The sequence below is a fragment of the Seriola dumerili genome, unplaced genomic scaffold (assembly GCF_002260705.1).
Source record: "Seriola dumerili isolate Sdu_G_001 unplaced genomic scaffold, Sdu_1.0 BDQW01000273.1, whole genome shotgun sequence".
Taxonomy (NCBI): domain Eukaryota; kingdom Metazoa; phylum Chordata; class Actinopteri; order Carangiformes; family Carangidae; genus Seriola; species Seriola dumerili.
In genome coordinates, this window is record NW_019174528.1 from 861,921 (window position 1) to 876,178 (window position 14,258).

The 14,258-nt window shown below is 44.7% G+C and overlaps 2 protein-coding genes across 2 annotated transcripts in view; both read left to right on the forward strand.

Annotated features, from left to right (window-relative positions):
* The window catches only part of pkhd1l1 (PKHD1 like 1), a 43,200-nt gene extending 36,915 nt beyond the window's left edge, over nt 1-6,285 (forward strand). Inside the window, exons 63-76 of the mRNA XM_022757279.1 lie at nt 253-375; nt 465-576; nt 849-965; nt 1,049-1,214; nt 1,363-1,595; nt 1,697-1,861; nt 1,957-2,114; nt 2,840-2,975; nt 3,561-3,905; nt 4,024-4,175; nt 4,259-4,405; nt 4,938-5,091; nt 5,900-6,056; nt 6,162-6,285. Of these exons, the coding sequence (XP_022613000.1) occupies nt 253-375; nt 465-576; nt 849-965; nt 1,049-1,214; nt 1,363-1,595; nt 1,697-1,861; nt 1,957-2,114; nt 2,840-2,975; nt 3,561-3,905; nt 4,024-4,175; nt 4,259-4,405; nt 4,938-5,091; nt 5,900-6,056; nt 6,162-6,285 (2,289 nt within the window). The remainder of the gene's footprint in view (nt 1-252; nt 376-464; nt 577-848; nt 966-1,048; nt 1,215-1,362; nt 1,596-1,696; nt 1,862-1,956; nt 2,115-2,839; nt 2,976-3,560; nt 3,906-4,023; nt 4,176-4,258; nt 4,406-4,937; nt 5,092-5,899; nt 6,057-6,161) is intronic.
* A 1,326-nt stretch (nt 6,286-7,611) lies between these two features.
* gdf6 (growth differentiation factor 6) lies at nt 7,612-10,166 on the forward strand. The gene is made up of 2 exons (XM_022757280.1): nt 7,612-7,954; nt 9,271-10,166. Exons 1-2 carry the CDS (start codon nt 7,612-7,614, stop codon nt 10,164-10,166), a joined length of 1,239 nt encoding a protein of 412 aa, XP_022613001.1.
* The last annotated feature ends 4,092 nt before the right edge of the window (nt 10,167-14,258 follow it).

Sequence of the window (14,258 nt, forward strand, 5' to 3'; positions counted from 1 at the left end):
TCTTCCTCATCTTCCTCCTCCTCTTCCTCATCTTCCTCCTCATCTTCCTCATCTTCCTCATCTTCCTCTCCCTCCTCCTCCTCATCTTCCTCCTCATCTTCCTCTCCCTTCTCCTCCTTCTCTTCCTCCTCCTCCTCATCTTCCTCCTCCTTCTCATCCTCCTCTTCCTCTCCCTCCTCCTCCTCATCTTCCTCCTCATCTTCCTCTCCCTTCTCCTCCTCCTCTTCCTCCTCCTCCTCATCTTCCTCACAGACCATCATGAAAGTCGTGGTTTCCAACGTGACCCTGGTGGACAACGGGATGGGCGTCATGCCGCTCGTCTACGCTCCTCCTTCTGTCTCCCACGCTTTCGCCGATAAACCCGTCCACGTCCAGGTGAGAGGGATTATTTTCCTTCACCGAGTCTTTGTTTCTGCGAAGCGTCACTTTAAAATCTCACGTTCCTCGTCTTCCTCTTTTCCCAGAATGCCTTGATCGTCGGCAGCAGCCCGAACTTCAACTGTTCAGACGCTCTGCCGACCGGCGACTTTAACATCGCCAGCAGTGATCTGCACCGAGCGCCGCGACCTCTCAACGGTGCAGTTTGAAACACAAACGCTTCACTGCTGCTGAACAGATTCAGCAGATTCAGTTTGAACGTTGGTGTCAGTTCACGTCCTGCTGGCGCCGCTGTCAAACTGCTTCTTACAGATTCACATCTGGATGTTTTGACTCGATAAAGATCAAAGAATAAATTTAAAAACAGCTTGAACTTCACTTACAGTGCAGGAGTTCATTAGAAATGTTTTTTCCATATATATCCAGGTTGTTTTATTCTGAAAATCTCCTCCTCCTCTTCCTCTGTGCAGGAGGCAGATCTGGAATCTGTTGGCCCACTTTTGGATCTTCACACAACAAAGCTCCAACAAAGCCCCACCATGGCAACAACAACTACAACGCCATCAAGGGACTGATGACGGTCAACGGTGAGTTCAGGTGCTGCTGTGGTGATCTGACCTCTGACCTCTGACCTCTTCTTCACATCGTCTCTCTCTCTGTCTCTCTCCAGACACGATGTTTGTGGGCTTCAGGAACGTCTGCTCCGGCGAGACGAACTTCATGTTCATGACCAACCCGCTCAACGAGGACCTGCAGCACCCGGTGCAGGTCTCAGGAACACAGATGATTGACAGCACAGAGGACGCTCAGGTGTTTATCCACCGGCCTGATGTGAGGTAACGCGAACAGTGACGACATTTCAACGTGCCTCAAACACCGAGACGAGAACTGAGACTTTTATTTAAATGCAGACACAAGAAATAATGATAAAAAGCATGAAATCATTAAACATAGATTCTAATCATTAATGTGTGTGTGCCTCAGTAAAGTGAACCCCGCTGACTGCGTGGACATGGACTGCGATGCCAAGAAGAAGAGTCTGCTGAAGGACTTGGACGGGTCGTTCCTGGGAGCCGTGGGAGCCGTGGTGCCTCAGTCTGAGTACGAATGGGGGGGTGATCCGAGGAGGGGGCTGGGCGACTACCGCATCCCCAAAGTCATGCTCACCTTCCCCAACGGCAGCCGCATCCCCGTGAACCAGATCGCTCCACGCAAAGGTAACTGGCCTCAAAGCAAAATCCTGCGTCCCGTCCGACCTTCAGACGGACGCATCAGGGAATAAACCAGTTTCCTGAACACTGTGTTGCTTCCTGCTCAGGTGTGATCAGGGACACCTGCACCTACGTGAGCTCCTGGCAGAGCTACAAGTGTTTCAGGCTGAACTACAGGATGCTGGTGATCGAGAGTCTGGACTCCGACACAGAGACCAGACGTCTGTCCCCCGTCGCCGTGCTCGGAGACGGATTCGTGGATCTCATCAACGGTCGGAGGAGCTCTCCAGTTTTAAATACGATTCAAACTAAAACGATCTGACAGGTGTTTAACTCAGGTGTGTGTGTGTGTGTGTGTCTGTCTCAGGCCCTCAGGACCAGGGCTGGTGTTCAGGCTACACCTGCCAGAGGAGAGTGTCTCTCTTCCACAGCATCGTGGCCACCGGTCGCTCCTTCGACGTCTTCTTCAGCAGCGTCAGTCCTCAGAAACTTCGCCTCATGATGCTCAACGCCGATCCATCGGAGGTCAGAGCACGACTCAGAGAACGCCGCTCCGCTCTCAGCGTTTCCTCTGACGACATTAACAACTCTGTTTTCAGATCAACACGTTCACATCACCAACCTTCACTTTATTCATTTATTTATTCATGTGTTTGTTGTGTTTGTCTTTATTTCTGAAGCACCTTTCAGACAAGAAATGATCATAAAAACATGTTAAAATCATTGATCTGAGGAAAAACATTCAAATATTAATGTAAGATGAGATAAAATAATAAATCATTACATAGGCAGACACTTAAAAGAAATGCCCTTATTTATATATATATAGATAAAAGATAAAATATTATATATAAATATAATTATTATTAGATAGAGACAATACATGTCGATGAACATCAGCATGAAATGAAAAACCTGCTGGATTTCCATCCGTAGTCACTGAACAGGTGAAGAATAAAAGACATTACAAGTAACGACACAAATATAAATAAAATATAAAATACACAATAAAAAGACACACACTCTTTGTTTGAGACGTGTGTTGAAGGTGGGACATGTAGGACACAGGTGGTATAAAGTCTGTCACAGCTTGTCCTCACAGCTCCCTCTAGTGGCCACTGTCAGCCTCTGCTGAATGAAGTCGTGTAAAAGCTCCATACATTATATTTTTCCGGTGAATTGAAAAGATGAAGTGAAAACATTTTTAAACAGTTTTAAACTATAAAAGACGCCTGTTGTCTGATGTGCAGAGCGTCGTGGTGTCAGTCTTCTACTCCAACCCGCAGCGGCTCGATGTTTACGTCGACAACAAGCTGGTCGCTCCGACGAACGCTGAGTGGAACTCTGACAACACCGACTACACCATGAAGAAGCCTGTCTACGCAGGTACACACACACACACACACACATCTCAAAACATCACACAAGTGTACACAGTTCAGAATGAAAGCGAGCGTATAGGAACGGAAATGCATCAGAGGGTAGAGGAGGTGTGGACAGTACACACGAATAGGGCTAGAAGTGAACGCAACAGAGTTGACTGTAAATAAAACAAACATGTTTCTTTACCTACAAACATGTCGGACACATTATTGTCCTGACTGGTTTATCGTCAGTGTTTCAGTGACTGAAGTGTCTCACATGAAGAACATGACACTTAGATATATAAATATATAAATATATACTTGTTCTTTTCTGCTTAATTGATGCTAGTAAGATAAAACAAGCACAAACTGTAGAAAGAGAAACTGTAGAACTCCTGACTTGCTGCTGATCTGTAGAAGAAGCTGTCAACACTGTTTCTGCTGATTCAAGTGTCAAGTGATAAATTCATTTTTCCTACTTTACCAAAAGCACCTGAATACATCATCATGTTTTTGTATCAGACCAGGTTTTTAATTGAATTTAGAAAAAGTGACGAAGAGTTGAATCTTTTTATATTGATCGTACATGTTGTATCTGTCTCCTCAGGTCAGTACGTCCCTCAGCTCAACGCCTCCTTGGGCACAAACTTCTTCGACCAGGACTACAAGATGCTGAAGGTTTTACTCAGAGGCTCCAAACCCGCGGAGATCAGAACCTCCCCGGTTCTCGTCCTGGCCTTCGACCTTCCCGCCATGACCGAGGAGGAGTTCTTCGGAGACGGCCTGGTCCAGAACCTCGCCACGTTCCTCAAAGTTCCTCCAAACATGATCCGGATCACCAACATCGTCCGGGAGGACGGAGGCGCGCGGCGCAGGAAGAGATCGACGGGCCTGAAGGTGGAGGTGGAGATCAAGAAGCCTCCGGTCCAGGAAACCACCAACAGCACCAGCGGTGAGTGGAGACGTGACGTACAGTTTCTACAGGTTCATTACATGCGTCTTTCAATTCAAACCCGACTCTGGAGGGAAACCGGAAGTCACAGCAGGATGTTTGTGACGTCTGTTCTCAGATGAGGAAGACTTCGCTCTGCTGAAGAACATCGCTGATGATCTGGGTCAGGCGGCAGTTTCCGGAAACCTCAGTCAGTCCATCGGCTTCAACGTCTCCTCGATGGGCGTCATCCCTCCTCCTCCTCCGTCATCCGACCCCAGCTGGAACGAGGTGAAGCTCAGAGCTGAGTCACTAACATGCCTCTGTCAGTTTCACATGCCGCGTTCTCATTGGTGGGTTTCTCTGAATCTCAGGTGGCCAAAAAGGAGGTGACGAGGGAGGAGCCTGAGGTGAGTTTCGTGTCCGGCGTTTCCCGCCTGGTGCTGATGACGGAGCCGCTCGCCGGGGAGTTCGTGGGTCCGCTGTCCCAGCAGCCCAGTGTGATGGCTGTGGACGAGCAGGTGAGGCTGGAGTTAGATGTTACTCTACCGTTCGGCAGGTTAAAGGTCGTCGTTCGTCCCGTTGTCTGAGGGAGTTTTTAATCGATAGCAGAACTTCATGGAGGGAAACTTCCAGAAAGATCAGACTCATGGTTCTGACTCTGTCCTCACTCGTCCTTCCTCTGTTTCTTCCTCCTGAAGGAATCAGCATTTACCTTCTACCTTCTCCCTTCAGTGGTTTGGCTCCTGAGCTGCAGCGGTCAACTGTCCCACGGGGGGTTGATAAAGTTTCCTCATCTAGTCTCATCTTTAAAATAATAATGATTATTAACAGAATACAAATTCAAGCTGGTTTCCTTCTAATTATTTAGGCTGTTTTGTTTTATGTAAGAACATTAATCCTGTATTAATCTTATTTTAGACTAAAGTTACATAAAAGTCAGTTTGCATTTCAGAGAAGAGTGAAGTGGATTAGAGAACAGAAATAAAAGCTATAGAATAGAGCTGTGTAGAACTGTAGCGGTACAGAAACTGACTGTGCTGTGTTGTGCAGGGTGACTGCGTCTCTGTGGGAGTGACGTCTCTCACCGTCACGGCCAGTCTGAAGGACGCAGGTGGAAACATGACGGACGGACTTGGAGGAAACACCACCCTCCTGTTCAGCACCTGCTGGGCCAACTTCACCGACCTGTCCGTCCTCAACAGCGGTGCGTCGACCTCTTCTTGTTCCGTTAGATTTTCCTTTATTTAAACAGGTTTAAACGTCTCGTTGAGTTTACAATCTCTGGCAGAAAGGCAGCTCATAATGTTGTTAATCAATATGAATATAATGTAATAATAATAATAATAATAATATAATACAATAAATATATTGGCGTTCTCGAGCAGTTTTCACAGAGTTTAAATTAAAGTTAAGATGCATCAACAGGTGAGAGGCTTGTTCTCAGGTCGTTAAAGGCAAATGAAGATGAACTTTATTCTTCCCTGAGAGGAAATCAGACAAATGGAGCCGGAAAAATACTCAATTAACTGATTATTTGATTGACAGAGAAATAATTGCCAATAACTTTTGATAATCAGTTACTAATATCAGTCCATTTGTCAAGAAAAAAGTCAAATATCGTCTGAATCCAGCTGTTTTTTTTTATCATTTTGAATTTAATATCTTTGAGTTTTGGACAGAAACGTCACATTGAACTCTGGGAAAAACAATGAATCAGTTAATCAAACAAATCAGTGGGAGATTTGACAATATCAGCAAACAAGGGACAGATGTTCGATGTTTGTTTTAAAATGTTCTGACGTTCAAACATCAGAAAATCTGAACTTTAATAAAAACTGATCATTCTTGATTATTTATGAACATTATTGATTTGAGTTTCTGCTTCAGCTTCTGCTGCTGTCCAACGTCTGACAGAACAGTTGTTTCTGTATAGAAATCTTAAAGAGTTTAACACTTTGATTCATTGATTGATCCACCCCACCCCCCACCCCCACCCCCCTCCCCCCCTGCAGGTGAGAACCTGACCATGGTCTTCACTCTGAAGGAGTGGGGCGCCAAGTCTCGATCCTTCAGCGTCAAAAACACCCCGACCACCGTGACGCCGTCGACCAGCAGCAGCGTCACTGTCCCGTCCACCTCCACTTCCGCCTCCACCTCCACCTCCACTTCCGCCTCCGCCTCCGCCTCCACCTTCACCTCCACCTCCACCTTCACCTTCACCTCCACCTCCACCTTCACCTCCAACTCCACCTCCAACTCCACCTCCGCCACGAGCGTACGGTCCACCACCGACGACAGCGTCTTCAGCTCCAGCAGCGCCGTGTCCGCCGGCAGCCTGTGTCTTGTCAGCGCCATCTACGCCGTGGCGTGCTGCTCGGACAGGATCCCCGTCTGTTAGCCAGATGTGAGGCAGCTGCTGAGCTCAGAGGGTTTGATGAAGGATACCTCAACGTTACTCACTTCGACACGAACAAGTAAAACAAACACACTCCTGACTGTCTGAGAACACGACTCTTCTTCTTCTTTAAAACATTTTATTAAGATTTAAATGAAACGTTTGGGGCGGGGCTACACACAGAAAACCAATGATTATATGATGATATATAATGTGATTAATCCTCAGGTGTCAGATCTCTGTTAAAACAGGTGCAATAAGAGCTGAAGTCAAACATGAAGTTTTGCATTTTGTTGATGATTATTTGAAACTTTATTCTCTTTTCAATAAATTCTATTTTTCATGGTTAAATACGTCTTTGTTGTTTCAGTGTTTTTGTTTTTATTCCTCCGCACCGCGACAGTCAGAGCGGCGGCCATGTTGTTCTCAGGTTGTCCGTCTCATCCTCGTGGACACGATGTCTCAGAAACACCTCCACAGAACATTTGGTAAAAACGTTCATTCACTTGGACTCAAGGATGAACTGATTAGATTTTGGGGGCTAAAGATCAAAGGTCAAGGTCAGTATGACCTCAGAAAACACTGTAGCCATTACTCAAGACTTCACAGCAATTATGACAAAATTTCACACAAAAGGTTTATATTTTAATATATTTATTATTATTATTATTGAATGTTTTCTCTGACTCTGAATAAACGGATGTAACCTGGAACTAGTCTGAGTGGCGGAGGGATACAACCACGAGGAGCTGATTCTAGTTCTTGATGAAGTTAATTATTTTTTATTAGACTCTGTCCATGGTGCTGAAGGAAGCTCTGCTCTGCACTGCATCAGAGTTTCACTAGAGGGCGGGAGACACCGCGGGAAACCCTGAGGCTGAGCTGCCTGATGTTTGAACTCCTGTTTGATCAGAGAGAAACTTTTCAACTTGCAGCTGAAAGCTCAAAACTCTTAGAGACGTTTTATTTTTGCACAAATAAGATTTATGTCAGAAAAACAAAGTGCGCGTCAGAGGACGCGCATCTTCACATCTGTCTCCCAGGAGGAGGAGGGGGAGGAGGGGGAGGAGGAGGAGGGAGGTGACGGCCGACAGAGGAACAATTAGTTTTACAGCCTTAATTTGCGCCCTCCATTTACCCTGAGTGATAACAGCTCGGTGGGGGCGTGTCCTCGCCCCCTTCTTTAACTTTGCGCCGCCTGTCCTCCGGAGCGGTGCGCACTTTGCGGAGCAGCCTCCCGCTGCACGGTGGATGCAGAGTTCAGCTCCGGCTTTGCCCGTGGTCCCCCGGCCGCAGCTCCGGCTCTGATCCGGCACAGAGAACCAGAGGATGGATCTCCACCACCTCGCTGTCCTGTGCGCCGCCCTGCTGCTCCTCTGGGAAACCCCCGGGGTTCAGGCTCTGGCTATTTTCCCTCCGAAGAGAGAAAGCAGCAAAGTGGCGAAGATCTTTGATGGACAGGAAGCTTCTAAATACTTCAAGGACTTTTACGCGCCACCGTCCGAGGACAGAAACCACAGGGCGACGTCCAAAGAGTCGGTGGAGCCTCATGACTACATGCTGTCCATCTACAAGACCTTCTCCACGGCTGAGAGACTGGGACTCAACGCCAGTTTCTTCCGCTCCTCTAAAGCTGCCAACACTATCGCGAGTTTCGTGGACAGTGGACAAGGTAGGTCCATGTAGGACAGACTGACGGCGCAACAAGTCTCATTCCTCCAATCAGAGACAAGCTGGAGTGATGACACTCATACTGCACATGTACGGAAGAGGATAAGGGCCACAGGTGATTTTTTTTTTCTTTAAATTCAGAAATCTGAGATTAAAATCAGACTTTAATCTCAGAATCCTGAATTTAAAGTCTGAGAAAAGTCTCAGATTAAACTTAATCCTGAGATTAAAGTTAGAAAAATCAGAAAGAAAGAAGAAATTAAAGTCAAAGAATCTGAATTCTGATTTATTCTGAATTTTTCTGATTTATTTCAGATTTTTCTGATTTTAATTAAAAACAAACAACAAAAAAAAAAAAAAACAATCTTAGAATTTTTTTTTGAATTTTTTTTTTTTTTTTTTACATGTGGCTCAAATCTCCTTCCGTTCACATGCTCAGTGAAACTTAAGTAATTTTTTCATGAGCTGTATTTTTACTGTCTGAACTTTTATATTTTATAACTTTTATATAAAAGAATCAAAACTTAGTTAGTTTGAATCTCTGTGTTGTTGACTTGTGTGAAGCTCAGGGTGTGTAGCACATGATGCTGTCATGGCTGACAGTTTGGAGGCGGCTGCAGGTTTTAGAACAAAATAGACAAAAATATGCAGCAGTTTTTGTCCCATAGCAACAACAGAAACAACTAACTGCTCATTTTAATGCAAAAGAAAATACACAGAAGAAATAAAGCAGTTATTTTGGGAAGTCTTCAGTCTGTTCATCATAAGCAGCAAAAGAAATAAATCCTGCTTCTTTTAACTGAAGGAAGATTCTGTGTTCTACACAAAACAAAACTGAACAGCTGATTAATATTATTACACAAATAAATACAACTATGATATTACTGCTAAACTGTGAATACTTTCAGAATACTGTGCTTATTGAGACAAAAACCAAACGGTTAATAATTTAAACTTGATGTTTTTTGAATGTGTCTGGGTCAGTTACAACCTCTGAATTCTTCCTTTCAAATAAATCTAGTGAACGATCCGTCATGTGATCACCTTTAAACGGCGGCTCGTTAACAGACAGGTGTAAGTTTCATATATAAAAGTCTCTGAGTAACTGAGAGGAATGCAAAAAGTGTGTGTGTGTGTGTGTGTGTGTGTGTGTGTGTGTGTGTGTGTGTGTGTGTGTGTGGAACTGACTCAGTTTGTCTCTCACATTAATTGGCTGCAGACTATCGTGGATCTTTCCTGTCAGATTCCACGTCTCTGTGGTTTGCACATCATCTCCGTGAGAATGCGTCTGACCTGCTGCTTTAATGCTTTCCACAGATGACCTCCCACTCTCCCCTCTGAGGAGGCAGCGGTATCTGTTCGACGTCTCAACCCTTTCTGAAAAAGCGGAGGTGCTGGGAGCCGAGCTCAGGATATACACCAAAGTGTCTGGGAATTTCAGGATATCTGAGACGGAGCCTGTCGACGTCCAGCTCCTCTCCTGCCACGACCAGCAGCTGCTCGACTCCAAGACGCTGGACCTGCAGGATTCCCACCGGCCGAAGTGGGAGGTGCTGGACGTGTGGGAGATCTTCAAAGAGCTGCAGCACCTGAGCCGGGGGAAGCCCTTCTGCCTGGAGCTCAGGGCCGTGCTGGACACCCCCGAGCGAGAGCTGGACCTGCAGCTGCTGGGGCTGCACCGACACGGCCGGCCGCAGCAGAAGAAAGCCATCTTAGTGGTTTTCACCAGGTCCAAGAAGAGGCAGACGCTCTTCAGCGAGAGGAGGGAGGGGAGGGCGCTGCTGGGCCTAGAGAGGAAGGCCAGGGAGCGGGGGCCTGGCATCAAAGCCAGCAGGAGGAGGAGGGGGGCGGCCGCATCCAAAACCCGCCATGGGAAGAGACACGGCAAGAAGTCCAAGTCCAGGTGCAGCAAGAAGCCGCTGCACGTCAACTTCAGAGACCTGGGGTGGGACGACTGGATCATCGCCCCCCTGGACTATGAGGCGTACCACTGCGAGGGGGTGTGTGACTTCCCCCTGCGCTCCCACCTGGAGCCCACCAACCACGCCATCATCCAGACTCTGATGAACTCAATGAACCCCAGCAACATGCCCCCCAGCTGCTGCGCCCCCTCCAAACTCAGCCCCATCAGCATCCTCTACATCGACTCAGGGAACAACGTGGTGTACAAACAGTATGAGGACATGGTGGTGGAGTCCTGTGGCTGCAGGTAGTGGAGCCCACAGGTGTGGTGGTTTACCCCCCCCCCTCGTCCTGTCAGCAGGTGGTCTGTGTGGGGGCCGAGGCTGCACCTGAGACAAACAGAACTCACCTGGTTTATTCAGCGGGATGGAGACAGTCACACTGATACCTCAAACTTCTCTCTGTCGCTCTGCTCCTGTCCTGAGGAAACATCTGCTCACATCTGGTCGCCTTTAACTCTGCAGTGTCTGAAAATGTCTGATCAGATAAATATTATTTTTATACTGTAAGATAAAGTGAGAGCTGATCTACTCGTCTAACTCACGGCATCACAGCTAATCATTTCCAAACTGTTTTTATTTCTTTAAATACGACACAGAAAACAATCTGTGCCACTTTTATCCTTTTACAGCCACTGTTCTGAAATAATACGTCTATATGAACATGTAATATATGGATAATATATATATAGTTTTACAGTCATTTTTTTAAAAAGAAAAAATATCCAGGTACAAAACATGGCAGAATATACAAATAAATATAAGTCAAACCTTAAAAAGATGGTGTTTTCCTACATTTAAAGCAGGTTGACAATGTGATAAACCTTTTTAGATCAGTGGTTCCCAAACTTTTCAGACTCATGGCCACTTGAAAAATCTCAAAAATATTGATGACCCACATCACACCCTGAGGTGCTCCGGCCAGCGACAACTTAAACCTTCGTGAAACTGGCTTTTACAGTGATTAAGTCTCAATACAAAAAAACAAATAAAAACAATGAAGAGTTTTAAAACATTTGCTGTTAAAGATCTTTTTGTTTTAAGACATTGTATATCATTATTTATATACATATGTATATATATATGTATATATATATATATATATATATATATTATAATTAAAGTCTGATCTGATCAAACTGATCTGTTTTACAGTTATTTGTCGGCCGTCTTGTGACACCTTCAAACTTCAAACTCCATTAGTAAAACTCAATTTAAAAACTACATCCACTAGAAGAAGTAACACAGTGAAACAACGAGAGTTAAACATAAATTAATAAAAATAAAATAAAACAGACAAAAACCAAGAGAACACGTTAAACACTGTTTACTTTACATCGCAGTATATTCACCTGCAAAGACTTTAAGGTCTTTAAGGACAGAATTTACTCATGTGTCATGAACTCAAACACTACTGCTAACAATCCCACAATACAATTTCCCACAGGTTGGGAACCACTGTTTTAAAGTGTGTGTTCAAATTCACCACAATCAATAATTAGTTTTAATGTAAAACATTCGATGATGAAGCGAAACCGACTGATTCAGTTCACGGTCGAAATCTGACGGAAACACAAAGGAACAAATAAACGAGTGAAATCTGAAGAAGAAGAAGCAGATTTCCACCTGACTCGGCCTCAGACTCAGGGAACATCATGGAGAGAAAACGTGAAGCCCATTAAAGGAGCTATTAAGTAAGTTTTGCTATCGCTACGTAGCTAACATTCGCATTAGCATTAGCATCCGTTTACTCAACAGTCACGCCAAGAGCTTCAGCCACCGTTGCATTTACAACACAAGAGGTTGTAACACATCCTCTGAGCAGCTGGACAGACTGGATGCTGCAGTGACTCGGTATCGGAAAGTGACGAAACGGGCCAGGGCTAGCTGGTTAGCATGCTAATAGAAATAGAAGAAAATGTTTCCACCTCTGTTGTAATTTAAGGAATGAAGTTTGATGCTGAACTTGCAACGTTTATTTTAGACTGGTCAGTAAACAGTTGCTAATGCTAACGTTAACTGTGTAGCATTAGCAAAAACGTAAAAATAGCTCCTTTAAAACGAGACACAGCCGCCGTCAGGGTCTCTCACCAGTTCACTCTTCGGTTTTTGTTGAAGAAACATGATTTTGTCTGTAATGCACTGATGTTCAAAGGTACCATGTGTAAATATTTGATATGGAAATAATAATTTATGTTCTATGAATAAGTTATTGCATTTTTATTGTCCGCTTTGTTCCGTTACCGCTTCCAGATGTCAGTAGTCACACATCTGGACGCTCCCAGTCTAATAAACACACGTGGGTGATGTTTTGGTAACAAAACATGACAGATGTTCTGCTCACAGAAATATTCTCAGTGTTTTTCATGATGTTCATATAAATAGGAAATAATTCATCACCAAAGAAAAAGCTTTGTTTTGTTTTTGTTTGGTGAACTCTTTTCTTTTCCCGCTCTGTTGTTGTTTAAAACATTAGTGGCACATTTTACCCTCTTTTATTTTGTGTTTCATGTTTTTCATTATTTACTGGAATCTGAAAATAATATAATATATTTTATGATACTGACTGATACAGAAACACGGAGGCTCGATGTGCGTAGGTTTGATTTGATCCTCTCAAACAACGTGACGCATCATTAGAGCAGGAAAGTAAAATAATCATTTCAATTGTTTAAACCAAATGAATCTGTTCGTATAAACTGTATGAATTGTAAAATATATAGAATAACAGAAAAATTAAAATGTCTTCAGATTTATTTCCTGCTTCAGTGTCAAAGTTTCTGATGATACTTTTGTTTTTTTCAGACATTAACAAAAAATATTTATGATATTTATTCTTTTATATTTTTATTATTTTTCATATTGTTGATTCATTATTATAAAAATATTCATTATGACTGCAGCTGTTGTAAGGGCGGGGGGGGGGCTTTTGATTCTTCGCTCCTGATCAATTTATAACAAGTTATCAGATTGAGACGCTCATTAGTTTGTCAGTTTCTCTGGGTGGGGTGGGGGTGGGGGTGGGGGTGGGGTGGGGGGTGACAGGGTGCAGGGTGAAACACAGAGGGTCATCAGACAAGTGGAAACAGCGCCATCTTCCCTGGGTGGGTGGGCCGTGTTTCTTGGGGGCTGATGCAACATGTAACAAACAAATTGGTGGGCAGATGTAGTGACCCCCCCCCCCCCCCCCCAGACAATGGCAGTGGAGGATCTCAACTCAGATTAAACCTGGCTTTTCCTCACGGGGGTCAAAGGTCAAGTGGTCCATTGTCTTTGGGGGGGGCATTAAACAACGTGCACGTCCTTTTCAGAAGAAGGGGCAGCAATCAAGGGGGGGGGCAGAGGGGAAGGAATGTGTGTGATGCTCAGGGAGGGGCCCGGCCATCACTCCCCCCACACAACAAGGTGAGATATAAAAAGGGGGCGGGGGTGTCTGAGGCAGCTGCTGAGGGCGGGGGGCAGGACAAAGGACTGGAATGTGGCGTCTCCATGGCGGCGTACGCAGGCGTTTCTGCTCTGGGTCTCTCTGTGGCAGATTGGCTGTGAGAGGGAGAGGAAATATTTGGCCTGCGGGGGGCAGGGGGGGGGGTGTAAATCAGCTGTTGTGATCAGAGTGCATTAGGAGGAAGAGGAAGCTGAAGAGGGGATGAGGAAGGATGACAGTGACTGAGAGGAAGAAGAGGAAGAAGAAATCTCCTGAAGTTTTCCCCTGAACTTTTTCCAGTTTCCTTCATTTTCGTGCCTCGCTGTCTGTCCTCAGGATGTCCTGTCGTCCTGTCGTCCTGTCGTCCTGTCGTCCTGTCGTCCCATCATACTGTCATACCGTCGTCTCGTCGTCCCGTCGTTCTGTCGTCCTGTTGTTCTGTCGTCTTGTCATTCTCGAGAATTCTCTGACACATGAGGAAGTTACTGCTGCAATTAGTTAGGTCAACTTCAGGGCTGTTTGTCTGATTCTCTCCCTGTGACTGATGACTGATTGATGAATGATTGATGATTGATTAATGATTGATGATTTCTGGGTTAAAACCAGATTAAAGTTGGTTTAAAAAGTAAAAGCTGTTATTATCTATCATATCTAATTCATTATTTAAATGATTATATTTCCATATGAAGCAGGTCCTCGCTACATGTTGAAGTTTGGTCTTTTAAATGCTTTGAAACTTCACTTATGCTGAACCGAACCACACACACAGTTTCAGCCTCTCTGGGATTGAATACATTCTGATGAAAAAAATGAAAAAATACTTGGCAAAAAGTTCCCTATTTGCTGTTAATTACTGTAGTGTGTTTATTGTTTATAAATTACATGAATTTATTGGGGGGGGGGTTAACAGAAAAACAACA

What these genes read in the sequence shown, in the direction of transcription:
- gdf6 (XM_022757280.1), top strand. Translation starts at nt 7,612, where the DNA reads ATGGATCTCCACCACCTCGCTGTCCTGTGCGCCGCCCTGCTGCTCCTC. An exon ending in TTTCGTGGACAGTGGACAAG is followed by an intron (nt 7,955 to 9,270) that starts GTAGGTCCATGT and finishes TGCTTTCCACAG; the next exon opens with ATGACCTCCCACTCTCCCCT.